Source organism: Indicator indicator, chromosome 15 (genome assembly GCF_027791375.1).
Source record: "Indicator indicator isolate 239-I01 chromosome 15, UM_Iind_1.1, whole genome shotgun sequence".
In the NCBI taxonomy this organism is placed as follows: Eukaryota; Metazoa; Chordata; class Aves; order Piciformes; family Indicatoridae; genus Indicator; species Indicator indicator.
Window position 1 is genome coordinate 16,332,519 of NC_072024.1, and position 27,689 is coordinate 16,360,207.

Below are 27,689 nucleotides of genomic sequence, written 5' to 3' on the forward strand. Positions count from 1 at the left end.
GGTGATGCGTGCTGAGGGCTCCTGTCTGATGAAACAGTTACTCCATGATGCTCTTCAGGCTGAGAGGTGAGCAGAAAGTGCACTGCCTGATGGCTGCCAGTGAGAGCTAAATACTTTGATGGGAACAGCCTAGGACAAGGAAGAAACAGAAGTGCATCAGAGCTTGCTGGGGGGCAAGAAGCCTGGTTGTTGATGCTTGGTGGCACTGGGGTCTCAGGATAATGGCATGTTGGCATTTGTCTGTTGCAGACAGCCTGGCTCCCCAGTAATTCTATGGTAGCTAGTGTGACTGTAGAGGAATGCTGTGGAGGGGAGGGACAGCAGAGTGGCCAGCAGCTCTGTGTGTGCTTGGGCATGTGTGCTAGGGGCTGGTGTGGGGCACAGTGCTTGGGCTGACAGTCTTGCCCAGGGCTTCTGTTCTGGGGGTGACTGGCCCTGTGTTGGGAACCCTCTTGTTAGCAGGATGATGGTCCCAAGGGTTGGACCTGCTTAAAGGGACCTTGTCCTTGAAGACATAGTGCTGAATGGACTGTGACTGGAATGTGTTGGAAGCAACTGTGCTCAGTGGAGCCTGGTGTGCTCAGCCACTTTGAATCCTTGTGTTTATCCTGTATTTTTTGCTTCTGGATCATGGGCAGCAGAGAGGAGACACTGCCATGCCTCTTCCTGGCCTGGGAAGGAGGATGGAGAAGAGGACCTCTCCTTCCAAGATGGGCCAGGCAGAGGCAGGGCCTGACTAGATGTGTTTGGGTGCACTTTTGTCCCCAGGAATTGTCATATTTGGAGCAGGTGAGCCCTGGTATGCTAAACCCCACATTGTAAAAGTGGCCAGTTCCCTCACCACTAATCTGTGTCCTTGTCTGAAGTTGAGAACCCTTGTGCTGCTGCTTCTTCCCCGGTGCCTGTGGGGTTGGAGTATGGCAGTTGATGGTGTTGGAAGGGCTCAGCGTTCTCTGGGGGCATGATGTGGACATGCCTGTTGTTGCCCTGCAAACCTTCACCTGGGTGCTGTCCCTTGCCTCTCTGTTGATCAAGGCGTGGGCTAGTGAATGCCTGTACTGCTGAGGCCCACAGACAGTGATGAGGATATTTGTGGTGACTCCTGCCATGGCTGACATAAGGAGTGTTTTCCCTGGCAGCACCAGGCGAGGTTGGGAAGAAATGGCTCCTACATGACTCTTGAAAGTTGGACTATCTGTAGGATAAAACTGCCTCCTCTTTCTGGTCCTGTCTTTAATCCTCTTCTTGGATCTGTCACACCTCTGCCCTCACCCTGTGGCTGGGGCAGGTAGTGGGGCAGCAGAACTTGTCTGTGGTCATCCAGGGTCTTGGAAACCAGCTGCGTTTCCTTTCTCAGCCAGGTCTCTCAGGAGAGGAAGACCTTCTCTGCCAGCATGGCTGAATGACATCTGGTGGGCACCAAGGCTTGTCTTGATGTCAATGACTGGGGGAGGTTTCTCTGGGTTAAAGGCTTAGCTGGTGGAGGCAGGTCTTGGTTTGCTGTGGTCAAGGTACACTGGGACCTCTGCCCGTTGGCCTGGTTGGTACCTAGTGTGGATTGGAGCATGCTACTGAATCTGGAGGTCTTTCCCATGATGCTGAGGGTTCTGTGCATGCTTGCCCACAGACTGGCCATTGATCCAGCATAGGTTGCAAGTGCCTTCAGCTGGTGTGTGAGCTGAGGAGAGGTCCTTATATAGGGTAGGATATGGTGGGGAGCTACAGTCCATGGTGGGGCCCCCACAAAGGTTGATAGTGAGTTTGTATGGATCTTCAGATATTTTGGAGGATGCATGGCCCCAAGTCTGTGGGCCAGGCTATGAGATCCTAGTGGTGATGCTGGGAAGGGAATTGCCTCCCTCTTGGAGTCTGCTATAGAGGTGGTGCTCAGGATGGGTGCAGTGAAGGCTCTGGGCACTGCATGTTTGTGGAGGCTGTGTGGTTGGTTCTTGAGACAGGAGCCTAATCTACCCTCAAAACTTGGCAGGCAGCCCCATAGACCTTGCTCTTCTCTGGAAGGGCTGCCTTTGCTCATGACGTTGGCAGGTGACATTTGGCCTGAGTCTCCTTTGTCCATAGGTGCTGTTCTGGGGCAGAGTGGGGCTGTGCTGGACGTAGCTGTGGTGCCTAGGGCTCTGCACAGCAGCAGGAGCCTCTTCTTACCTGATACCCCTGTGCATGCTGTCAGACCTGCATCTGCCAGAGCAGCCAGGGTTCCTGTGGAGATCTGTCTCGCCCCTGGGCAGGGCAGGCCAGGCCAGACAGAAGGTGCTGGGAGTGAGGATGTCCTTGGCAGGATGGGCAGAGGGCCAGCTTGCCTCCAGGCAGGTGAAGAAGGGACGAGTTTTAGGTGGATCACTTGGCCAGGCTGCAGTGCTTGTGCCTGTGTGCTGGCTCCGGTGCTGAGCACCTCGAGGTCCTGTGTGGTGTGGTGCCTCTGTGTGCTTGTAGCACTGTAGCTGTGATGACATGGGAGATGGTGTGCACTGCTGGCTGCTTCTTCCTGGAGGGCCAGCACGGTGGGATTTATCTCCCGGGCTGCCTTTCCCCTGGGAGGAAGGGAGGACCACCTCCTCTTCCTCCTCATTCTCAGTGCTCTCCTGACTTCAGTGAGGCACCCTCTGGCAGAGGCTGGTCCACCCTGAGCTGGTCACCCCCATGGCTGTGGACTTGTCACCAAGAATAGACCTTTTGTCACCAAGCAGCAGAACATGCTTGCTACCTGCTGTGTCTGATGGTGTCCCTGGATGAGTGCCAGTAGGCTCTGGCCAGACAAGACCCCTTGAGCCTGGCTATGGCTGCTGGCTTCTAGCGGGTTTGCTGCCCCTGGCACTGTGGCAGCAAGGTGCTGGTGACCAGCAGGTGCCAGTGTAGCATTTGCTGTGATGGTAGACTCATGACCAACAGAGGCTCTTGCAAGGAGATGGATGGGGGTGCCAGAGCTGGAGAACAGTGTCTGTGTGCTGGCTGTCAGATGGAGTGGAGCTGGGGTGAGCCTGTGCCAGGGTGTATGGGCAGCCTTGGGGTCACGCCAGGCCTCGAGGCAGCTGCTGTCACCAACATCTCCAGGGCTTCCAACAGGCTCCTTACTCTCTGGCATTCACACAAGGATGCTCCTCAAGAGCTGCTGAACCCCTGCCAGAATGTTTTATGTGTTTTAATGGACAAGATTAATATTAATTTGCACTTAAAAAAAAAAAATCCTATTTATTTAATATTTAGCAGCCCAGAGGCCTCCACCCTCCTTCTCCCACCTCTGGCAGGAATAAAAATAACTCCTCAGCAAGGACGGGATGTGGCGGGTGAATTTGTACTCAGCTCCAGCCAAGTGCTTCTGCTCACACTGAGCTGTAGACACATATCTGGGTGCTCAGGAGCCAGCTGGTGCCCAAGCATTGGATGGATGAGGCCAAAACACTCTGAATGCAGCAATGGGCCTTGCTCCCACAGGAGAAGCTGTAGACAAACTGGTTAACTAATCATTTCTAAAACGTCTCTGTTGGGAGCCTGAGGGAGCAGAGGCTTTGATCAGCACCTGGCCACCCTGAAAGGATGAATTTGTTAAGGAAAGGCTGGTTTTAATCAGAGTATTTCCTTCCCTCCCCTGAGAGATAGGCTTTGCCAGGCAGAGGAGGAGGCAAATCTGCTTTGCTGCTGCCCTTGAGAAAGCACCTGCAGGGCTGCACACTGTGAAAAAGAAAGTTAAAAGGAGAAGGAAGGAAGCAAACACCCCTGGCCCAAGTGATGCTCCCCCCTCTAGCAGCTCAGGTCCTTCTGTCAGTTGCTCTGTCTTTGCTCAAGTGGCCTGTTGAAAGGAATTTTATCTAGATTTCCTTTATCTCCTGCTTTATCTGGAGCTTCCTCCCTGAATACCTCTTGGTGCTGCCTCTCGCTGTCTTTGCAATGGATCTACTGCTTCTTCCCAGCCCCAAAGCTGCAGTGATGAGCAGGACTGTCTGCAGCTCCCTCTTGCAGCACAGGAGGGCAAGAGTGAGCTGTCAGGAACGGCAGGCCCCAGCCTCCTGGCTGCTGCTGCTCCTGACGGCCCGGTTGCTTCCTTCCAGAGTACATTTCCCTGTGCTTCCCCTCCAGGAGGGTCTTGCCATGCAACATTAAAAGGTATTTAAGGGAAAGGGAGGGCAAAGAGTGAGGTGTGGGGTGGTTCTGCTGCAGGAGGAGACATTGCTGAGCTTTAGCACAGGGAAAATTAGGGATGAGGTTGGGGAGCACAGGGTGGTGATCCCCTTGGGGGACACATGAGGATGGGAAGTGGTAACACGCTGGCTTTGTGTGCATCCTCTCTCTGCCTTGCATCATCCCTATGAAAACTTCCTGATGCCAGTGCCTGCAAGAGTGTCTCTCCATCTTGCTGCCACTGTCAGGCATCCTGACAGGTCCTAGTGAGTTTTGCCACCTTGTGTGACAGGAGTTTGAAGACTTTGGTTCCCCTGCCCTCACCAGAAGAGGTTGACAGAAGGTGGCCAGGCTCACACATCTGATGGTCCTGATTGCTGTCTGCCACGTTGCCTCATCCAGAGAGCAGATGGCAGGGAAGCATGAACACTCAGATGGTACCCCCCTCTTGGTGCCTCCTATACTTCCTGGGCTCTTTCTTTTAGGCCATTGACCTGTGCTCAAAGGAGCCTTGTCTCTGCCTGCCTACTTCTTAAGCGTCTCTTTGTGGGGGGCAAAGGATGGCAGCTCCACTGGGGACAAAGGCTGGAGTTAAAGGCAGTTGCTGGGCTCCAGTCTCAGCAGTAGGAAGACTCATTGTGCCTTTAGCTGGCACTGGGGGAGAATTGCTGGGCTGCCTTGCCCCCTGCCATGTTCCTGCCTAGTGCCATGGGTCAGTGGTGGTCGAGTGGTGGAATTTTGTTAAAAAACAGCATTAAAAGCCATGGCCTGGGGCAGCTTTGGTGTGGTAATGGCTGGAGTCCTGTGGGCCTTCACTGTACCAGGAGCAGAGCCTTGGACAGACCTTGCTGGACTGGGAGCCCTGGAGCCTCTCGCCTTAGTGGGAGGCATCCCCAAATCTGGAAGCAGAGCATGTTTTATGTTTTGCATGTTGTTTGGGTCCAGGGTGGAAGCGCATGCATTTCTTTTTGTGTTGCTACAAACAGCTTGGTGACTGCATGCAAGTCTTGGGTGCCTCAGTTTTCTCACCCCTGCACTGGACTGAGTGTGCCTCCTTAGGAGGGATCCAGCAGGCTCTGGATTTCTCTCCAGTTTAGTGCTGGTGGCCCATGCTCGTGGGTCACATGTCCAGGCAGCTGTTGGGGGCAGGCATTCCTGCAGGGTGACCTCCTTGGGGTGGGAGGGATGGAGGCTGTGTAGGTTGTTGTCACATCTCTTTTTAGCAGCACCCCCTGGAGTTGCAGAAATGTCTCACAGATGGGGGCAGAGGTGAGCCAGCCTCAACAGTTGAATCACTGATGGGCTTCAGGAGAGACACTTCCTGGCAGTGGCTGTCACCCAGGGTGGGCTTCGATGAGCAACCTGGTGGGGTTTAGTTCTCTGCTGCAAGTCCCTCTGCCCTCCCAGGAGGTGAGCAGTACTGTCCCCACTGGCTGTGAGCTTAGGCTGGGAGTAATGTGGATAGTGTGTGCCTGGATCAGCCTTGGTTAGAAGTGGGCACCTGGTTTGGTGTGCCCTGTCATGCTGGGCCATTATATTTACCCTGGTTTGTGCTAGACTCGTACCTCCATGCTCAGCAGGATGAGGTTCTAGCCAGTCTTAAGCCTTTCTTCTTCTGATGCCATCTGTCTGTCCCCCTTGATCAGGTGTCTCCAGAGAAGTGCCGCTTTGCCATAGGCCGAATCCTGAGCGAGGGAGACGCAAAGCCATCGGAAGAGCAGATCAAACGGTTCCAGAAGTATGGCTTCAAGATCTTCTCCTTCCCTGCTCCCAGCCATGTGGTCATGGCAACCTTCCCGTTTACTACGCCGCTGTCCATCCATCTAGCAGTCAACCGTGTCCACCCAGCCCTTGACACCTACATCAAGGTAAGCAAGCGTGGCATGAAGAGCATCTCCTGTGTTTGGTGGACTGTCAGAAGCTGCTTCTGCTGACAGCTGATGGGGCGGCTCTGACATGTCATCTCTTGATGTCTTCCCATGGGCCCTACCATCAACAGCTCCTCCTTTTGCAATCTGGCAGGTAGGTCCCCAGCAGGCATGTCCTTCCATTCACTCTGTAGGCACAGGGGTGTCTTTTCTCCTGATTTGTGTTGATGAGAAGCAAGTTCTCATCTGACAAGTTGCTGCTCTTCTTAATGCACAGAAAAAAAGCTGCTTTTCCCCTTGAGTGCCTTGCTTGTTGTTGGGAGCTGGCAGGTACCTGCCCCTTCAGTGTAATGCATCGTGCCATGAAAACTTCTGTTTCAAGTGCCAGCCTCACCCATGGTGCAGCTGTCTTCTGTAGGAGAAGTTAGAAACTTTCTAGCCTGTGGGCTTATGAAGACTTGGTTTCAAGCAATACATTGACATCTGTGGCCTTTGGCCCTGACTGGGCAGCTGACTGCTATGGGCTGTGTTTGCCCTTGTCCCCAGGCAGAGCAGGTGGCCATCCCCCTTGCTTCTAGTCTTTTTGAAGCCAGCTCAGCTGCCTTGGTCTGACTGCTGCACCAAGGGTGTTCCCAAGCAGCACATCTGACAGGGAGACCTCTAGATCTAGGCTTTCTAAAGAACCAGAATGGGCCTGGCCAGCTGCATGATGGAGGGAAGGGACCATCCTTTCTGGTTGGGAGGGATGCTGGGGAGGGACTGACGCTCAGCCCCTGGCTTATCCGACTGTCGAGTTCTGCTGCTTTGGTTCGTGTTGAAATGCACTATTTATAAACTTGCTTTTCCTGGCAAAACTCCCAGCCCTGTGGGGGAACCGTGTGAATCCCTCCAGCCTGTGCTGTGCTGCAGGATGGCTGCCTGGGTGCTAACACCAGAACTTCAGCCAGGGGTCTTTGTCGACCCTCTTGCCTGCCTTGCCCCTAGGGAGCTACCTGCTGGTACCAGCAGCAGAGGTGCTAAAGATGGCAGAGGCTGAGAATGCTGCTGTGTGCATCCCCACCCTGCTGGAGAGCAGAACCAGTTCCCCATTCTCCTCTTCTCACTCCATCCTCTCTCTGTCTCTTCCTGGAGCTGTGCTGGCTGTTCTGGTGCGGGGGGTATCGGGCACTGGTGCCAGCCCTGCGGCGGCTGTGTGGGTGCACAGGCAGGGGGCTGGCTCTGGTGGGAGCAGCAGGCTGGCTGCAGGAGTGCTCAGCGACGCAGGGCTGCCGCTGCCGCGCCTGGGGAAGGGTCTCTGCAAGCGCATCTGTCGCCTGAGGGGTGGAGTTGTTGGAGCTCAAAAGGGAGCCACGGGTTGTTCTGGGAGCACCTGGCAGCATCTATGGGAGTGGCTGACTCCAAATTGAAGTAAATAACTGAAATCCTATGGGAATGCAGTGCCCAGGGCCACGTGCGGAGGGAGAGGTCGCATTGTGATCCCTGCCCCGCTCCCAACAGTACGTGTGTCCCTCACAGAATGTTTTGGGTTGGAAGGGACCTTTAAAGGTCACCTGAAGTCCTGCAGCAGAGCGGAGCTGTCCTGCCTGCGTTAGACTGACTATGGGGATGCAGGCAGGGAGGCAGTGCAGTTGTCTTGCTGTTGTGGGGCAGAGGGAAGTTGGTGCTACTGGTCCTCACATGCTGCATCATGGGGGTGCCCTAGCTTCCTCTGACGTGGCATGGGGGACTTTGGAGGCCATTTGCAGCCATGCCAGGAGCATCCCTGCTGTTTCTCCTGTATCCCTGTGGCTTCTCCTGCAGGCTGGAATGTCTGCACCTCTGGGGCTGTGCTTTGAGCTTCCCAGAATGGAGGGATGAGGAGGGAGAGAAGGAAACTTTCATGAAAACAGGTGACCTGTGCCCGCTTGGTGGTGGGAATGGGGGTTGCCATGGAGACAGCTTCCCCAAATAGCATCCTTCATCCCACCCCCAAGCCTGGCTCCCTTAAGCAACCCGAGACAGCAGCGAGACAGAGATTTGGTTTATTTATCTATTTCATGCTGTGTCTGCTTTGGAAGGGCTCTGTTAATGAGAGCTGGGGGTCAAGCCTGTTGAGTGCAGGTCTCCCCAGTGCCCTCCTCATGGGGAGGAAGGCAGTGAATGGTAAAAGCCAGGAGGCATGAAAGGGGAATCAATAGCAGAGATGAAAAGCTGACTTCTGTGAAGAGGGAATTAGCTGAAGTGGAAGGAGGATGGCATGGCTGCCCTGGTCATAAGGAGGAGATGTGGGAAAGCAGAGGATTGAGAGGGATGTGGATAAGGCAGGAAGAGGAGGAGAAGATGGGGAGGGAGAGTAGAGAAAGCTCTAAAGATGCTAAAAAATTTGGAAGGGGAATGGGAAGAGAAAGGGACCTGGGGAGGTATGTGGGGCGAAGGAACTGAGGATATGGGGACCAGCTGAGGAAGCAAGACTGTGAAAAGTGGTGAGGAAGTCTGGGGCAGAGCTGGAGGAAGCTCTACCACAGGTAGCTCTCCAGTGCCCTTCCTGCAGTGTCCTCTGAGGTCAACTGTTGGGGATGTTGGACTCCAGAGGTTGCAGGCTGATGGACTAGGAGGGGAAGTATGGTTCTCTCTGGACTTGAACTGAAGCTACTGCAGATGCCTGTGGCTCAGGTTTTCTGAACAGTGTGCATGCAGTGCTGCCAGCTTCTAGCAGCCTGGGCTTTGTGTGTCCCAGTCTGCTGCTGCTGCTGCTTCAGGACAGGGAAGATTAAAAATATCATTTATAACAATTTATTTATAAAAAATAAGCAAAACGGCAGGGTCCCCTTTGATTTGGGACAGAAGAGAGAGAGGCTGGCATGGAGCAGGAGGTACTGCAGTCAGACTGCCTCCTCACCCTCTCGCTCTCCTGGGCCTCAGGAGATGGCATTTCCACAACTCTTAGGGTGCAGCCACAGCTTTCAGGAACTGGAGAAATGGCTGCAGCTGTCCTTGGCAGGTAAGAGGACATCTTTCCCCTGGGATGGCAGGCTGGCAGCAGCAGCAAGTTGTTGACTAGAATCTCCTTTGGAGAAGCCTGGGAGAGCCTGCTGGCTCATTGTTCCAAATGCGAGTGAGGACATGGGCTGGGGTTATGTAGTGGCTCTTGAAAGTCTTTCCTCCCCAAGAGCCCCTGCTGATGCTTCTCCCTGCTGCAGGCAGGAATGCTCTTCTTTCTTGGGGTGCACACTGCTGCCCCACACCACAACTGTTGGTCAGACCCAGCAGTCCTGACTCCTGGAAGCACAGGAGAGCTTCTGCAAAGGTCTTTGCTGGTGGGGATCATTTCTAACAGCTCTGGGAGTGGGTTGTTTTCCTGTAACCTTCCACTGTTGCAGGGACTATTTATTCTGGCTTGGATGTAATGAGCTCTCCATGAGCTCTCCATGTGCCTGTATCTCTCTGTATCTGTGTTGGCATTTATCAGGCACTGATAGGCAGGTAGGCTTGAGTCTCCCAACCCCTGCGTACCTCTGGCAGCTGGAGGGGTGGCTTGTTGCATCTGAGGCACAGCTGGCAGGTTCCCCCATTGCAGCCTTGGCCAGGCTCCACCTGGCCTCATTCTGTGGGGTTTTAGTTCAGTTTTGTGCTCTCTCTAGCCAAGGAGGATGTACAAATGGAGGCATGAAAGAGGAGAGTGATGCCTGCATCATACTGGCTGCCTTGTACCCTGCTCTGACTTTCAGCAAAATCCCATGGGCTCTGAGCTAGGATGTTCCTCACCTCTGTGGGCTTGTGAATCACTGCTTTGAAGTGCACACCTTGAGCAGCAGTGACCAGCCTGGGCCTGTAATGACAGAAAGGATTTGGGAGCTATCAGGTTGGCTTCTGGCACGGGCTGCCATGCTCCTCGACCTCCTGTCTGTGGGGAGCTGGGTCAGGGTGCTCCATAAGGTGCTAGAAAGACATGGCTTGCTGCTCTTTAGAGCCAGGGAAATGTGTTAATCCTCTGGATGCTAGCTTGAGCAAGCTTTGCTCCCTGTGTTGGCCATGGCAGTTTAGGGTGCAGCCACTTCTCACCTCTCTTTGATAGGCTAAGGATACAGAGCTTGTAAAGTCCTCCACTGGTGTATATTTCATATTTTTTTTATCTTAATTCCTACATCCTTTTTTGTACTTTTCTTTTTGGACCTGTTTTCAGCTTAGAAGTTTTCTGATTTATCTGTAGCACAGCTTTATTTCAGCAATCCTCTTACTGCTGGAGTGCACAGATCTCTGGTGGAGATCTTCTGCCCTGCCGTGGACCCGCAGTCATGGGTCTGTTCTGAGTCAGCTAACAGTGACTTCAAATATGTGCCACTGTCCTTTGATGGAGTTGTAGTTTCTTGATTAAAAGTGGGAAATGGTCTCAAGCCCTCTGTGTCCTCTCTGAGTTCAAATGAATCCAAGTGCTGCTTTGTTTCTCAATCAAGCCCAGAATTGCCACAAAAATGAAATCCTCATTGCCAGCAGGGTCTGACAGCTGCAAGCATGAGTTGGTTCACATTCATTATGCCACTTTCTTTTGCTTCCTGGTGATCTGGTCCAGTTGCAGCCATCCATTTATTTTGTGTTGGCTCAGTCTTTGCCTTGTGCTATTTACCCATTTGAATATTGGCAGGTACAGGCTGCTGTATCTCCTGGGACTTTCTAACATCTTCAGCTGACCACAGGTCACCCTTTGACATGTGGACAGACTGTCAGCTGGAACTCCAGCTTTAAATATATATTATCCAAACCTGTGAGCCTTCCCATGGAAGAGCAAACATTTCATGGGCATCCTCTGCCCATGTTGTCTGGCTTTGTCCTAAATCCAGTGCAGAAATACTCTCTGAACGCTCTTCCCTTCTCAGTGGTGCCACCAAGGATTCCCTTGGCTGACATGTCCAGGATCTGTGCCATCCTTCAGACTCTCCTCCCCTACCCAGTGCCCCAGATGGCTTCTTAATGTGAACAGCTTTCAGCATGTAGGGGACTGGGAGCCTACATGTGCTCCTTTACAGCAGCTGAACCTCAGTGCCCAGCACCCCCGTGTGACCCACCTCATCTTGCCCCTCCTGCTCCCCTGACAGTGCTGCCATGGCTGCTGGCTTTGCTCAGGTCTGTCAATGTTGCTTTTCTCCCAGCTGTTACAAATGAAGGTCTGTGGAGCTGTGCTCCCATCCCTGATGGTTTGTGTTGCAAAGGTGGAACCATGGAGCAATCATTTTGCTTGGCTATGTCAGGGTCGGTAGTCAGGGGTTGGCAGCTGGTAAAACATTTGCAGAGGCTTAATTATTGGGGTGTTTTTACACTTAAATTCTTTCTCCTAGCTGGTTTAATTTCCTTTTTTTGGGCTCTGTGAATGAAGCCTTTCTAAATGCTAGCTTGTTGTGTGTGAGTGGTCCAGAGTGCAGTGTGCATGAGACCAAATCACAGCTGCAGCTCCAACCTGTTAGCTCCTACCTGAGGTTTTCCTCTGGGAGCCCAGGAAGTACTACAGATGTCCAGACCTCTCTGTGCTGTTCCTCAGACATAGCTCTGCTTGATCTCATGAACTCTTGAGGTTTGCTGTGAGCTCTGGGGACCACAGGCTGAAGTCCATTGTCTGAGGTGGAGCCATACTGAGCCAAGGCCACTCAAAGTTGCATATCCATCACCCCAGAGAGGATGATGAGTGGCATACCTTTATCCAGTACCTAATGCTACCAACCTTTGCTGCCCTCTATCTCATTGTGTAGATCTGGAAGGGCTCATCCAGATGACTTCCTTCCTTGCATCAGTGGGTCACCCTGCACTGTGTGTCTGTGGCTTTCTGGGAGATGGAGCTCTCCATCTTCCTTCTTCCCTTTTCCCATTCCCCAAGATGACTGTGAGAATCAGCTTTTGGATGCCTTGAGAGGTTTGGGGTGCTGGGAAAAGGCGTGATGTTTCAGCTGTCTGGATAGGTGGGATGACCTTCAGTTTAAAGCCCATGTGCACTTGAGTATAGGCCTGTAGAGTTCCCAGAAAGACAGGAGGTTATCTGATGCTGCTGTTATGTAATCTTCACAAATCAAATAAAAATGGGGTAAAAAAAGCCCTTGAGAGCCATAGAGAATTTGATGTATCTAACTTGTATTGATGGCAGAGATGAGACCAGAGCTGACAGTGTGACAGGCTGCTGGGCCCTGCGCTGGCAGAGGCTTGGAATAAGGATACAGACTCCAGGGTGTTTTGGGAGCTCTTGCACATGTCTGCATGGGTCCCAAATCAGGCTGTAGATTTGGACACAAGTGATGTGCACTGCAGACGAACATCACTGGCACCCAGATCCCACCGGCTGTGTACCTGGGAGCTGCAGCAGCAGCAGGTTGGGACCATCCCTAGTGGTTCTTCTTCAGACCCTTCTGGTAACATCTCCAGTGGGTGGTACTCAGTTAGTGTGGGGAGGTAACTCATGATAGGGAAACCCCAGGGAGAGATGTGGATGCTCGAGGTGGACAGTCCAGGTAGACTCGTGGTGGAGGGTGAAAGTTTTTTTTTTTTTCCAGATCTTTCCTGCTCTTGTAGGTTTTTGACCTCTGCATTATGGTCTGACTGAGAGTAGACAATGCTGATGACAAGCCATCTTCCTGGCTTTGCCCCATTGGTGATAGCCAGCAGGGTTTGGAAATGAGGGGTAGACAAAAGACCCATTCTACTTATTTCCCCTCTTAGAACCAAAATACAGCTCAAGTGCTGCTCTGGCTTGGTTTGTCCTATGACCAAAGAAACTGTCAATGGTGTTGTCTTTGTCACCTGTCACTCATATCCACTATATAGTAGACTGAGTCTTTTCCTTCAGGAGCCCCATTGAGCTTGGGGATGTGTAGTGTGTTTGCAATTCTGCTCCCCAAAGGGAGCAGATCCCAAGGGATCTTGGGCTAGGTAGGAGGTGAACACCAGGATGATGCTCCAGCCCAGGCCTCTCTCTAAGGTGACATCCAACTGCAGGATCCAAAGAGGGACCCCAGGGTGTCTCTGCCTGGGCTTGCTGCCTCCAGGGGCACATTCTTCTCCCACTGACCTGCACTGACAGCTGGTTTCCTGTGGTCTGTTTGCAGTGAGGCTGCCACTCGCTGCTGGATGGCAACCCCTTGCTGCATGTCACATCGCATCAGTTCCTGCGTGTGCAGCAGCTTTTATTTATTAAATATTCTTAGTGACAAAACCCTCTGAAGAAGTTTCAGTTGTGTGAGCATGAGTGACCTTGCCTTCAGCACTGCACAGGGGAGGGCAGGACACCCATGAGGTCAGGTTGGGAGCTGAGTCAGGTGGAAGGGATTTTTGGTGAGCCATGTCCTTTAAGGGGGTGAGGACCCTTGTGCCCAGCTGGGAGTCAGCTCATGGGGTGGAGCAGGTCTGTTTAACCTGTGTCTGCAGGGGGATGCCTCCTCCTGTGCCGTTAATGGAACATATGGGCATCCGGGGCTCTGCGTCACATCTCCTGCCACTCACAGCAGGCATCCCTGCTTTCCCACTTCTCCAGAGGAATTTGGCAGCCCCAGGCCACTACTCATCTGCTGTCAGTTTTTCTCTGGTCCTTGCGGGTGGGCGGTGACTTAGCACTGGCTGTGTTTGGTGCTGGGCACTGCCCCGACACAGCCAACATGGCTGACCTGTGCCAGGCACACCAGTATGTGCTGCTTGGCATGTGTGTGGCTGCCCAGTGCCTGCCCGTGCCATACCTGCTGCTCTGCTGCCTTGTGCTTGCAAGTGCTTCTCCCTGCAAGCATGTGCATGCAGCTTCAGTTTCGGCTTCTGCTGTTCAGCTCTGGGGGCAGGTGTAAAACTGCAGCTCTGGTGACATCGCTGCTTTGAGCACAGAAGAGGTTTTCTGGCCAGCTTTGAGCTTCAGTATTTACAAAGGCTCCTTCACTGCCTCTGCAGCTTGTCTTGTATCTGAAATCACCTGAGTTTTCCCCAGTTTCATGTTGAGGCTGTGCAAGCATCTGCCCCAGCAGCAGGCAGAGGAGTCCTGGCCCCAGGGAAGCAGCTGGTGTAGGACACAGGCTCCTTGCCACTGTGACCTCAGTTCTAGGCCTAGGTTGGAAGGGACCTGGAAGGATTGGCTAGTCCAAGCTTTCATAGGAGTGGGAGCACCTGATTGCATCTTGAAAGCTTCTGGCAGTGGAGACTTTACTGTGTCTTTGGGGAGGTTGTTCCAGCTGGCAGCTCAGCCCTTGGGTCTCTGCTGCTGTGGGTGCTTTCCTCTGAGGTCCAGCAGTTTCGTCCATTTACTATCCCAGCTCCTTTTCCAGGAGCATTTCCAAAGGCAGCTGCTGGAAGGAGAGCAAACTTAAGTGCCTATCAAACTGTGCAGGCATCCCCAATAGCCCAATGGCCAAAAGCCTGGCCTGGTGCTGCCTGTCAACCAGTAGTCCTGCTGGGGGCCATTTTCATCCCAGGAGGAAGTAGTGAGAAGCTGCCTCACCCTCCCAGACACTGCTTTGGAAAGCCAAGGCTAGCAGCCTCATAATGACTTATTCAGCCTTGCAAAATTGTCACCGAGATGAATCCACTCAGACACAAAGATTTGCTCCCTGCCTCGCCTTTGCAGCGAGGATTAATGATCAAGAGGAAGCCAGGCGTATTTCATTTGGCTGTCCAAGGGAGACAAAAAGCTGAAATAGGTTGCTGTGGGCGAGGAGGGAGAGTAGAATACTGTAGTGCTTTTCTGTCAGATCTCTTTGTCAGTTCGATCCGTATGTGTGCTCTCCCCAGATAGAGAGAATCCCAGAGGATGCGGTTGGCTCAAATGGTTTTCTTTGTCAGGCGTTGGAGACAGGTCCAGCTCCCTCAAGCAGTGACACTGTCCCAAACCTTGGGGTCTTTCCTCCTTCCCAGCTAGTCATTTAATTTGAGGATGAGATTGATCTGCCTCTCTGCAGTTATTTTAGCAGGGTCCTAATGATTTTTTTTTTCTGGGCTGGTTTTACTCTGTAGCCTCCTGAGCCAGACCTTGCCAGCTGTGCCAAGCTGGGGAAACAGCAAAATGAACCTGATCAAATGTGAAACAGCTTCTTAGAAGTACTGCTCTTTTCCAGCAAATGCTGTTGGCCCAGTTTCCCTGCTGTGAAGCTCCCACTTTGAAACCTGTGGAGCAGGGAGATAATACATTTGAAAGCAGTGGCATTTTTACCTCCAGAAAAGGTACCATTGTGCTATGACTAACTTGCACTTTTTTGATTCTAGTTAGGTATAAAATAGTAGGAAAGGCCCCACTTCAGGGAGAGCAGGAGAATGAAAACATTTCTCTTCTGCACAGAGCCAAAATAGGGATGGATGAGTGGTGAGGTTGAGTGATCAGATCACTGGGATGAAAGAACAGAATTGGTTCTCCCTCCTTCCTGTGCCGAGAGCTTGCATGCCTTAGGCAAGGCGCTGGCTTGGGGCTGCATCGGTGCTGGCACACTGGTGAGGCAGCTGAGCCCAGCTGTTTGCTCCAAAGCAGAGGGTCAGGCTGAAAGCCCTCAGTGTCTCTTCTTTCAACAGGGCTGCATACATATATAAATCCTGTTGTCTCTGCCTACCTGCAGCAGCTACTGCCTTTTGGATGCTGGTTGAGTTGATGCTGCTACATGCTGGTGGCCCCAGGCAGAGGCAGCAAGCTGGAGGCAAGCCAGTGCTTGTGACTGTGGTGGTCTGCAGAGCTGCTCACGTCTCAGGGACGCTTTCAATGGGCTCAGCGTGTGCTTTTTTTCTCTCTTTATGGCTGTTGCTCTGCCCACACTCATAGGGAGTCACAGCCTTTGCAGCGTGGTTACGACATACAGAGAGCAGTTAAGTGCAGACCTGTGTACAACCAGCACATCCCTTCCTGCTTTCCAGAGCAAACACCTGGTGCTGAACTCACGTCGTCCCAAAAGGATGTGGGAAATCGTGCTGCCAAATCCTGGCCCTCTTGAACTCTTCCAGATTTGCTGGGACCTGGTTCATCGTCATGCTCTCCAGCTGATTTTGCCTTTGCAAGGTTCTGGAGCAGCTTGCAGCTGGTCTGTGAGCTCCTTGAAAGAGGAAGGTCAAGCTGTGCTTAATTCTTGGCTTGCAGGCTTTTGGAGAGTGCCTGGGAGCTCTCAGCTCCAGGTCTCCTTTTGTCCCATTTCTTTTCCAGCATGTGGCAGCTTATTGCAGCCTCTCTGCTTCAGCCAAACCAGGGGAAATTTGGAGCCTTTAATAGAAACATTGGCAGTTTGTAACTCCAGCACCCATGCCCAGAATTGGCAGGAATAACTCCAGGTTAGAACTGCCCCAGCTTATGGAGGTCTGCAGCCTCAGAGGGATGCCTGGGCTTGCCACACTGCTGCTGCTCCATCACAGGCAAACAGCAAGCTGTGGTGACCCTCTTCACCTAGGTGGCCAGCGGGCCAAGTGGACAGTCATCTGGCACTCCTCCTCTTCACCCAGTAGCACAGGAGTGAGAAAAGGCTGTTCCTGTGCTGTCAGACCACAGTGGACAGAGGAGGCTGCTTCTCCCAGGAGACAGCTCAGAGATGAGTCAGTGCTTGTCCTCTGTCACCCATGAGCTGACTTCTTTCAGGATCTTTTCTGTGGTGTTTGGTGTTGGTAAGAGACTTGACGGTACCTGTTACCCTCAAAAGTGGATCAGCACCTAATGGAGTGTTGCCTTTGGGTGTGCCAAGGCAGCATCCTGTTTCTTTGTCCCCAGTCCACCAGATGTTTGCCTTTCTTGGGCTCCTTGATGCTCTGGTGAGCATGATGAGGTGGAGGCTCGTGCCCAGTTTGAGCAGATGCACATCTGCTGTGTTTTTCAGAGATATGTTCTCCCTTAGGGTAGGATGCCTCTGCCCTGCCAAGGCTGAGACTGTAACATGAAAAAGGGTGTGCCTCCAGCACAAAGGAGAGGAACAAACCTGCTGAAGAGGAGAGATGATGATGGAGAATCACCTTTCCTTCTGGTGGCAGGGAGAAACTAGAAAGAGGCTTCTGTGCTGACTTGGAACAGAGCCTAGGTGCAGCTATTGGGACAGGATCAGATTCCTTGGCCTCCATGTCCACTTTCTCCAAAGCTCAGCTCTTCGAAGGTTTCAAAATACAGATCTCCTGACCTGTGTGCAGAGGGGGAGCTGAAGAAAGCTTTTGGAGGCTTTCAGGTTGTGAGAACAATGCTGCAGAAAGCAGAAAGCCTGAGCTCCCGTCCAGCTTGCACTAAAGTATCATCCAGAGGGTGCTGGCTGCCAGGGGAAGGACTCCCAACCAGCCTCCTCTGGCACTGGGATGGCAAAACAGAGACACTGGGATCACAAAATGGAATAACTGGTGGGGTGTGAGGTGTTCTTGTTTGCCCAGCACTTCTACATTTTGCAAGGCTGCTTTCCTCCTAAAGCTCAGCAAGGTTCTGCCATTCTGAGGCTGAGCTCCAAATTAAATGACACAGAACAGTGTGGCATTATGTTTCAAAGGGGCTGAGAGAGCGGGAGGGTGCCTGGGAGTTTCTGGTGCTCTGGAGTAATTGGGTTGATAGTTTTTGTGTAGGGTTTTGTTTTTTTTTTTTCCCCTGGCAGCTTGTACAATGAGCACCAGGTTCTGGCTCCACAGATGGATGGTTTTACCTGCTCATCTTCTGCTAATGTGAGGAATTATAACAACCCCACAGGGATGAAGGGGAGTGACAGAGCAGAGTGCAGCAGGCAAAGGAGATTAGGATCTGCTCTGCATCCCTGACTCTGGCTGTTTATCACAGTGATAATTCTGGATGGGCACATGTTTGCATCGCAGGACCCCTGGGAACTTCTTCTGTTCCCCTGCTTCCACATGCCACCAACCTGAGGATCTCCTGGTGTATTTAAAGCTGTTACACTGTACATTTCCCTTATCTTTGCAGCACTGTGAGTTGAATCCTAAGGCAAAAGTGCTGCTTGAAGGCCGAGGACAGACCTTTAAGGCAGCTGGGAGTGTGGTCGGTCTGGGAGTCCCTGTTCCAGTGCGATTCTGGGGGCTGTTGCCTTTCAGATGAAACCTGAAGGAGTGTCCTGACCCTACGGGAATGAGGAGAGTGTGCTGTGGCTATTTACAGAGCAGGCCTGTCCACAGCCACCTGCTGGCTTCATGCACTGTTGTAAAGCACCTGGGAAGGCTGGAGGCAGGGCAACTGTGGCCTCATTCCCACTGTGGACACTGGCATTTTCTCCCTGCCACTGGATGGCTGGTTACTCTCAGCTGCTCCTCTGGGTTCGATGTCTGCCAGGAGCTGATGGCAGCTCCTTGACATGCAGAAAGGTAGATATCTATCATCTGCTGTGGCCAGCTGCTCTGCTCTTCACGCTGTGCAGATTCACAGCTTCGGGTAGCGTCCGCTCAGCAGTACAGTAACCAGACCGTGAGTTGGCAAAAGCTTAGCAAGAGGTCAGCGTCCGAGAGACTTGCTCCTTGCTTGTTCAGGAGACAAGCAAAGCAAAAGTGGCTGTTATGGTTGCAGGAGCTGCCTGATGCTGAGGACTCACAGCAGAAGAGCACAGCCATCAGCTCCTCTCATTCTTGCATCCTCATCCTCTCTCTTGGTGCTGTGTTCACTTGTCCTTCCCTTGCTCAGTTCTTGCCTCCCTTAGAAGTCCTCACCTGTATCTCCCACCAGTTCCCCTGCAAAGCTCTGTCTCCCAGTGGGAGCTACTTTAGGACCCACTGCTTTAGCTTAGCTCTGGCTTCATGCTGTGCTGTGGGGTGCAGAACCAGCTTTCAAACCTGTACTCTTTTGCTGGCCTAGCCTAGCAGCATTTCTGGGATGGGGGTACGGCGGTGCAGGGCTGAATTCTCTCTCTGCCCATAACAAGTTGCAGCTGCTCGAGGAAGGGCAAATGGAGACAGAGATGCAGAGATGCTTCCCCAAAGTTCTACCCATCATCCAGTAATCCAGAGTTTGTAGGAGGGCACGCTGGGAACAGGAGGGGTGTTTTCTGGGTCTCAAAGGGCACTAATGAGGATCCAGGGCAGTTCTGGTGGTTGTGGTGTTGGTTGATGATATTAATGCAGGGCTGCACATGTTTTGGGGTACCTGGGAGAGTGCAGCATGAGTTGAGATGAGGAGGTGGCTCCCTGGCAGGAAAAGACCAGGAAATTTGAGCAGAATGGAGTTTTCCTGGCTCATGCAGCATCACTGGGAGCATACAGGACCTGGAAAGCCACAAGCCTGTGGAAGGGTACAATCAGGCTGGGCTCCATTCTCACCTAACTCACTTCAATTTCATCTCCTGATTGATCTGCAGAGTCAAATTCACAATCCTTGGCTGGCTGAGGAGCAGTCATCAGACTGCAAAGGTCACAGAAAGCATCTGCTCCTCTCCCCTGCTGCCTTTGTTGCCAGCATTAGAGCCTGGCTTTGGCAGTGCCTGGTTTTATGGCAGTGTGATTGGGAGGAACTCTCTGCTCCAGACAAAAGTAATGAGCCCTCTGGGACCTGTGCTTCAGTCCCTGACGGGCGAAGGAGGAGTTGAGGGCTGCAGAGAAAAGGCAGGTGCCCAGCCCCACCATGCCTCCCCACGCCTGCTCTGGGCAGGGTGGCTGGAGAGGTGGATCAGCACTTGCAGCTGCTGAAATGGCATGCCGTGGCTTGAGGACATCTGGAGCTGTCCTGAGGTCCCTGATGAATTTAGCCAGGGCTGCTCACTCGCCTGCCTTACCCGCTCCTCGCCTCCTCCTGCGTTTCCACCTCCTCCTGCCTTGCAGGCAGCCTGCCTGGCATTTTACCTTTGCTTCCTGCCCGCCAGCACTGTTGGGAGGCGCTGGGGATTTCCTCGGGCGAGCTGCTACCGCTGGCAGTGTGCAGTCGCTGGAGGCCCTGGGGGCTTCGTTAGCTGAGCTCACCAGTGGGAGTTGCCATGACACTGGTGCTCACCAGGGCTGCCAGCTCTGCGCCTCGTGGGACTGCTGGATTGTTGGGGTGCAGGTGCAAGCCCTTGGGCATGGTGGTTTGGAGGTAGCTTTCCTGGAAGCCTGTGGGAAAATGTCTCTTGTTTGTTTATAAAAATTCAGACAGGTGCTTGTCCTGGGCTCTGGCTTGCTTTTAAAGCAGGGAGATGCCTGTCCTTGAGGCAAGGGAAGAAGCAGCAGTGAAACGAGGGTGAGCGGTGGCCTGTGATCAAGTGTACTGCTGCAGAGAGTCCAGGAGGAACCCCTGTCACCCAAGGCAAGCCTGTGCCTCCCTGAGCAGGACGTCAAACAGTATTTCTCCACTGTTGGCTGCATTTAGCTGATAGCTTAGAAGATCTTCCTGTCCTGGAAAGCTGCTTTCTGCCATCAGATTTGCTGATGTGCTGTACTGGTGACATGCTGATGGATGTGGTCAACTTACCCATTCCTCCTCAGCAAACCAGGCTGAGACCCACTTGATCTTCCTCTCTGGTGGCCTTCCTTGCCTTCTAAAAGAGGCTGATAAGCTTGGCAATAAGATGCTGTTGCTGGGGAGGGAAAAACTGTCTGGGAATCAAGCAGTTGTATCCCAGCTTTGCTATGGGCTACTTGTGGCATTGTTGATGGAGGTTCAACAAGGTTAGGTTCTTCAGCTTCCCTTTTCAGCTTTCTCATGTGTGAAGGGATAGTGTGAGGCTGAGCTTAGCTCATCATGAAATGAAGCCTGAAAGCTGGGGGTGTTGCAGAAAACAAGGCTGTTCACAGGATCACAGAATGTTAGGGGTTGGAAGTGACCTCTGGAGATCTTCGAGTCCAACCCCCATGCCAGAGCAGGTCACGCAAGAATGCATCCAGACAGGTCAAGGAGGCAGGAGGGGACGGGGCAGGGGGGTATTTATTCCACTGCACTGTTTTCCCCCTGAGGGTGTTAATGTGACACATGCTGCGTTAGCCCTGGTGACTCACAAGCTGTGGAAGAGCAGCTGGAGATGCCCATGATCCTGGAAGGATGACTTGTGGAGCTTAAGAACAGGATCCATGACACTATCACGGGACCTGTTATAGCTGAGGATGCCTGTGAGGAGATTGGGAAGGACAAGCCTCCACTGATGTCCTTCCTGTTGAGAAAGGGCAAATAACCAAGCAAGTGTTGGCCCATGAGATAAAACCATCAAGGTGAGTTGGGAATATCTACTTGGATGAGGAGGCCTCTGGGCTTTCAGCTGTGAGTTAGCCATGGAAGATCGCTCACTGCAAGAAACAGCTTGTTGTTGGATGTCTTGAGGAGCCTTGTGCTCTAGGTTAGGGCTTCCTCTCACGGCAGGCAGCCTCACAAAGACCAGTGTTTCAAAGAGTCTCTTTTGACTTGCATGATGTCTTGCATGTGGTGGGAAGCTGCAGTGTGGTGGGATGCCTGGCCAAGCAGGATGAGCAGGAGAATGTCTTGGGTAATGATTCCTTTCCTGAAAGGCCCTAACTTGACCAGAGGCAGAGAAATTGCCACAGCTGCTGCTTCTGGCAGCCTGGCTGAAGTAACAGAGCAGGCAAAGCAATTTAGCATTGCTCCAGTCATCCGTGATGGCAGAGATCATTGCATCAACCTCTTCAGCTCTGTGATTAATGCTGAAAAAGCATCCTCTGAGGGCTGGAAGGAGAGTGTGGGTCCCTGGAGACCTGAGCTCTAAAGCAGAGGCAGCCCTCTCCAGCTGTGGTCCTCCTCTCCCTCCTGCTGACCCACACACTCCTATAGCAATGGAGTTCCTAGGGATGAGGACAGGAACCCAGGGCTGCTACCTCAGAGGAGCAGAAATTGTGTGGATTTAAAACAGATTTCCTGTCTTGTAATTAAAATCCAGTGCTTGAGCTTTCTGAGGTTAAAACCAAAGTCTGCTTTAGTGAGCTTGTGTGTGGCAGTGACAGGGAAGGGGAAGGAGAGGAAGGGATGCAGTTGGGGTCAGGTAGGAGGGAGAGTGTGTGATCGTATAGTGGAGCTCCAGGAAGCTGGTGAAGACCATCTCCCCAGCTGATTCACTTTACCCATGGTGAGTACAGGAGCAAGGCAGAACCTAGGGGCATGGAAAGCACTGAGTTTTTAGGAAAATTAAGTGTTGGGTTTATGCCAGTTTGCTTCACTTCTGAAACTATCTGCTCCAGGACTAATTACTACCAATAACCATGACACCAGGGGGGACCCAAGCCCTATGAATTGTGTGTTTGCACCATCTGCTCCTTATTCTTCAGGTGATGTTCCTATAGTTGGGGGCAGTAAAATATGTTCCTAAAGCACATGGACCTGAATGTGTCCAGTCTGACAGCCTTGTCCAGTGCTTGTCCTTCCCCTGCACCAGTGACTCTGGCTGCCCACGGCAACTTTGTAAAAGGTTTTATCTCACTGGAAGTTGATGCCTGGCTCATCTCTGAAGATTAAGGATGCTCCTGGATGTGGTGCAGGATTTCTTTTGCAGCTGGAAGGGGAGGAGGTCCAGAGTGTCTCTACATGTGCAGCAAGGCAGAAGCTTGTCCCTTTTACTGGAGGACAGGAAGGAATCTCCGTCCCAAGGAGGAGAAAATTGTTCACGACTCACAGCAGCTTCCAGCAGTGACATGGGAACCTGTGGCTGGTCCCTGCATCAGCCCTCATGCTGGGACCTTCCATAACCACCAACCCAGCCAGGCTCAGTCCTTCATCTCTCAGTGTGGCTGCACCTGACAGCTGCCACTCACCAGGGCAGGAGCAGCTGGGCAGTGGGGCCCTGGGAAGCACAGACAAGGTGTAAATTGCATGGTGGGCTGCCTTTGCCAAGGTGAAAATGAAAAACTCTCCCAGCTCTCCAGCCTGGCATTTCACAGCTCCCACAGCCCAAATGCACTCCCTCTCACCACTGCAGGGAAGATCTCAGGGGCTGGCTTTTACCTGCCCCTCCCAAAGCCACGGTACTGCTGCTTTGTCAGGACAGTGTCCTGGTTGTGGGCAGGATGGGGGCTGCTGTGGGAAGGAAGTCAGGAGGGATGCCGATGGGCCCAGGAGGTGCTAATTGCCAGGTGCTGTATTTTGCTACCTGGAGGATTTGCTGTTCTTTGGTGAGACTTTCTTTCTGCTGCTGCTGTGCTGGTGCTGCTGCTAGTTTTTCCTGCTGGCTGTCGGGAACGGCCTTCTCTTGATTGCAATAATATCACCTTCTGTTTCTGAAACACCTCATGGCCCAGAGGATTTGAAAGTGAAGTGCACGTGCGTGGGAGCAGTCTCACCACCTCTGAAATGTCAGTTTCTCCAGGCTGGGAAGTGGCAGCTGTTTTGCAGCTCTCACAGCCTGGTATTCATGGCTGTGCTGTGTGCTAGAGCTGGCTCTGAGTGTCAGCAGTGCCAGGACTCAATGCCTGCTGGCTCCATGTGCACCCTGCTTGAGCTGCAAGCTGAGATCTTGGGGTTTCCTTGATGCTTGAGGTATTACTGGAATAAAGCATGTCTCCCTGCCTCTCCCTCCAGCAGACTGTCTTCCTTCCTGCCCAGACTATGTTTATGGTTCCTCTTCAGCCCCTGCCTGACTTCTGCCTCTCAGCAGACACCCAAGCTTCACCCCTATCTCCTGTTGTCAGGCATCAACTTGACACAGAAGACCAGAATCACAGAAGGGTTTGGGTTGGAAGGGACTTTCAAAGATCTCTCTTCCAAACCCCCTGTCATGGGCAGGGACATCTTGTACTAGACCAGATTGATCAAAGCCCTGTCCAACCTGGCTTTGAATACTTTCAGGGATGGGGCATCCACAACCTCCCTGGGCAACCTGTTTCAATGCCTCATTATCCTCATTGCAAGACATTTCTTCCTTATGCCCAGTCTAAATCTGACCTCTTTCGGTTTAAAACCTATCCTGCTAAAAATCTGTCTTTCTTATAACCCCTGTTTATATAAGGAAAGGGCACAATAAGGTTTCTCCAGAGCTTTCTCTTGTCCAGGCTGAACAACTCCAACTCTCTGAGAGGTGTTCCAGTCCTTGGGCCATTTCTGTAGCCTCCTCTGGACCTGCTCTGACAGGTCTGCAACTCGTGCTGGGGAATCCAGAACTGGAGGCAGCGCTCCAGGTGGGCTCTCATTAGAGCAGAGCAGAGAAGCAGCATCCCCTCCCTCAAGCTGCTGGCCACCTCACTCATAGTGCAGCCAAGAGACCCTTTGCTTTCTGGGCTGCAAGTGCACATCGTTGCAGCCAGGCTTGAAACCCAGGGAGGAAGATGTGCCTTTTTTTTTTCTCTTTCATTAGCTTGGACTTGGGACCAAAACTGTTTAACCTCAAGCTGTTGTCTAGGCAAGAAGGAAGGGAAACAGGGACATCCCCAGCCTCAGTCTGGGACAGTGGGATGGCCCAGCAAGCAGCCCCCCCCCATCCCCTGGCTGAACTGGGAGAGCACAGAAGGACGCTGGGTGCTGTGCAGTGACTTGCAGAGCCTCTCTGCACTACCTAGCACCCGTGGTCTAAGATAAGTGGGGATGACACACCGAGCGTGGAGCCGTGTGAGGAAGCGAGGAGGATGTGGCACACAGCACACTCCCTCTGGTCCTAGCTGGTGGCTCAGTTTCAGCTCTCATTTTAGCATATTCTGATTTTAGGGCACTTCAGCTCCACGCGGTTTTGTTGTTTCTTTTGTTGTTTCTGTTTAAAATCCCTGGGACTGAAGCATCCAACCCCTTCCCTGGGAGCAGGAGAGGATGGATGCCTTCGAATGGAAGCAAGACATGCAGGAGTCTTGTTGCCTGAGCAGGCAAGAGGTGCTGGTATGCGGGGATGAGGCTGGTGAGTCCCCTGGGATCCCCTTGCACTCTGCTGGGTGCCAGCTGACTTGCCTGAGTGGCTCAAATACTGGTGGCATGGGTGAGGAAGGCTTGTGGTAATGAGCATGATGATGTGTGGGCTGGCTGAGGGAATTCTGCTGAGCTGGTGAGCTCCCCTGTAAGCAGCAACCCCAGGCGATGGCCACAAGTACCCCCATGTGTTTGCACCCATCTCTTCCTCCTCCAGGTGCATTGGTGCAATAAATGCAGGGAGGGGAGTCCTGGTGCAGGATGGGAGCTGAAGGGGTGTCCCTTAGCATCCTCCCCACACCCCACCCAGGGCAGGAGGCAGGCACCCACCCTGCATCACTGGTGTTTGGCAAGTCATACTTGAGGCTGTTGATCCCATTCAGTAGCAGGGTGCACATGGCTGTAACCCAGCAGCAGGCTGACCCTTCTCTCCAGCTCCCATGGAGAAGCCCCTTGAGAGGCTGGTGTCACTCCAGGGCCACAGCAGGATGCAGATGGAGCTGGCACATCCCATTGCCATAGGAGCAAGCAGTGGCACCCAGCACATTGTGCCAGACTGATGCTCAGACAGCCTCTGGTAAACAGCACACAGCTCCTTCTTGAGTTTGGGTCCCCTCCTGCTGCAGGCTCAGGCCATGTCCTCATCAGCCCCTCTGGGAAATTATTCTGTGGATTGGGACTGTGTGGAGAGAAGTTGATGCTTAGGCTGGATCCTGCACCATCCCTTTCCTGGGGGCTGGCAAACTCCAGCTCTTCAGCGGTGCCCTGTGGCAGGTCCCTGCAGGATGCATCCCTGGCTGGTGGCAGGGCAGGCAGCTAAGGGGTTGCCTGGTACCCCTAAGGTAAAAGAGGGCAGTATCTGACCAGTCACTTGCTCCCCATGGCTTTTCCAATCCTGACTGGCTTTTATGAGCAGTTTTTAACACATTGCAGGCAACCTCTGGCAAGGTTAGGTGACAGGCTCAGCCAATGACTGTGTACATATGGCACACTGGCAGCTGGGGCACAAGGCAGACTTCTCTGTAGTGGAGCCAGGAGCTTCTGGGCAGCATGGAGAGCTCAGCCACTGGCCCTACTCCAGCAGGAAGCTTCTCCCCTACTGCCATTGGCCCTGAAACAGCAACTCAGCAGGCTGAGGTGGCTTAACCATCACCTCATGAGCCATGCCAGGAAGTCTCAGGGACAAGTCAAAGGGGTTGTGGAACCAGAGGGTTTATAGCCAGAAGCAGGACAAGGACATCATCTGCCTCCCCACCACCTTCTCAGAGGCCCTAGAAGTGTTTTGAGGCAGACAGTGGGTTCAGGTGGAGCCTAAGCACCAGCATATACAGGTATGGCCAGGATCCTGAGAGCATCTGCAAGGCTCCTTTGCTGATCTCCTAACAAACTGAATGCTTACAGCAGTGGGACATGAAACAGATCCAGTTGGTGGCCTTTGAATTCCTGATCAGACAAGCCTGATAGAGTGACAAAGCTGGTCCCTACAGTGTCCCACCTTGCCTTCTGCTTCCTGGCACGTGCTGAGGGGCATGGTGCAGTGTGAGCACCCTGCCACTTCCTTCCATTTTGGCAGGATTCTGATGGGATTTTAATGACTGCAGGTCATGTCCGAGCCACCTGATCGTATGCCCTGTAGCCTTGGGGCTGTTCTCCTGCCTGCCCAGGGAAGCAGATGCATCTTTTGGCCAGACTGTGCCCAAGCCATTCCATGGGCAGATGATGGAGTCTGTTTCTTAACTGATGAGTGAAGAGAGGAAAAGGTGTGCTGCTAGGGAGGTGCCACCTCCCACTGTTGAAGAAAGTCTCTTGAAATCTGGTTCAATGCATAATCCTTGTCATCCTTTCTGACACGTAAGGCCAGGGGTCCTCCATTCCTAGAAGGATGAGGCTATCCTGGAGAAAGTCCTAAGGGGAGTTAGAGGTGATGGGTGGTTTGGAAACCCAGGTGTACAGATTGTGTGGGGTATTATTTCACCTGGGAAAGAGGAGTGCAAGTTTCTTCCCCTACATAAACTCTTGTTCTCAAGAGGATGGTGAGCAGCACCCCGCCACAGACCTCCAAGGGGCCAAGAAGGGGTTGGCTTCAGCAGAAGCAGTGGGGCTGATACAGCAGGAGTATGCCAGAGCTGCTGTGCTAGTCAGGACTGAGCTGGTGGGCTCTGGAGGTATTGGCCTTTGCTGTATATGTATAGTTAGACTGTATAGACTGTGTGCAATAAATCCCACACTTAGGTGCCCATTGAAGGGTCCTGCATAGAAATAAGCCTTGTGCACTGCACTGCCATCTCCATCTTTTCTGGCTGTTGGAAGGATGCGCTCCTGGTGGAGGCTGAGAAGGCACAGCACAACCTTGCTAAGGGATAAGTCCCCTTCCTTGCCCTACTTACAGGGTCCTGCTGTCCTAGCCAGAAGCCTGGCCTTGACACTGCGAGCATCCCACTGTTCACCTCTTGCTGAGCTCCTCCACCCGTGTGAGACTGCATTTGATTTGTCTGGAGGGCTCTGCCTTGCAAACTCCACATCCACTGTGCTGCTCCGTCTGTTGCCTGAGCTGCACAGTTAGCAAGGGGATTCCTGCCTGTTGAGTGTCTCTGTTGTTCTGCCATGTTGTTGAGCCTTCACTAATTTGCTCCCTCCTTATGCCTTTGCCTTTGGACTCTGCTCTCCAGTCTCTCCAGATCATTTCTTTCCTTGCAACAGCCTTGCAGCCTTCCTCTCCACTGGGATAATCCTAAGCCTGCTCTATCCTTTGCTGATGCCTGCTTCTTGGTTCCACTTTGCTGCACCTCTGGCTGTGCTTGCCTGGCCTCTGCTTGCCTCCTGATCTCCTTTGGGATGATCACAACGGTGATCTCCCTTTGGATGATCCCCTTCATCCACTTTTTCGGATGATCCTCTTTTCTATTTCTGTTGTCCTGGCTCCCCACCTCATCATCTCTGCCCTTTCCTTAAGTCTTTGTGCAGCCTCATCTCTTTTGTTGTAACCCTAAGGGAACAGCATCCCAGCTGCCAACTCCCTGCTC

General features: G+C 52.7%; 1 protein-coding gene across 1 annotated transcript in view; it reads left to right on the forward strand.

Moving 5' to 3' along the window:
- TEX264 (testis expressed 264, ER-phagy receptor) overlaps positions 1-27,689 on the forward strand; it is a 39,555-nt gene that overhangs the window by 2,008 nt on the left and 9,858 nt on the right. The window contains exon 3 of the mRNA XM_054387457.1: positions 5,781-6,002. Within this exon, the coding sequence (XP_054243432.1) occupies positions 5,781-6,002 (222 nt within the window). The remainder of the gene's footprint in view (positions 1-5,780; positions 6,003-27,689) is intronic.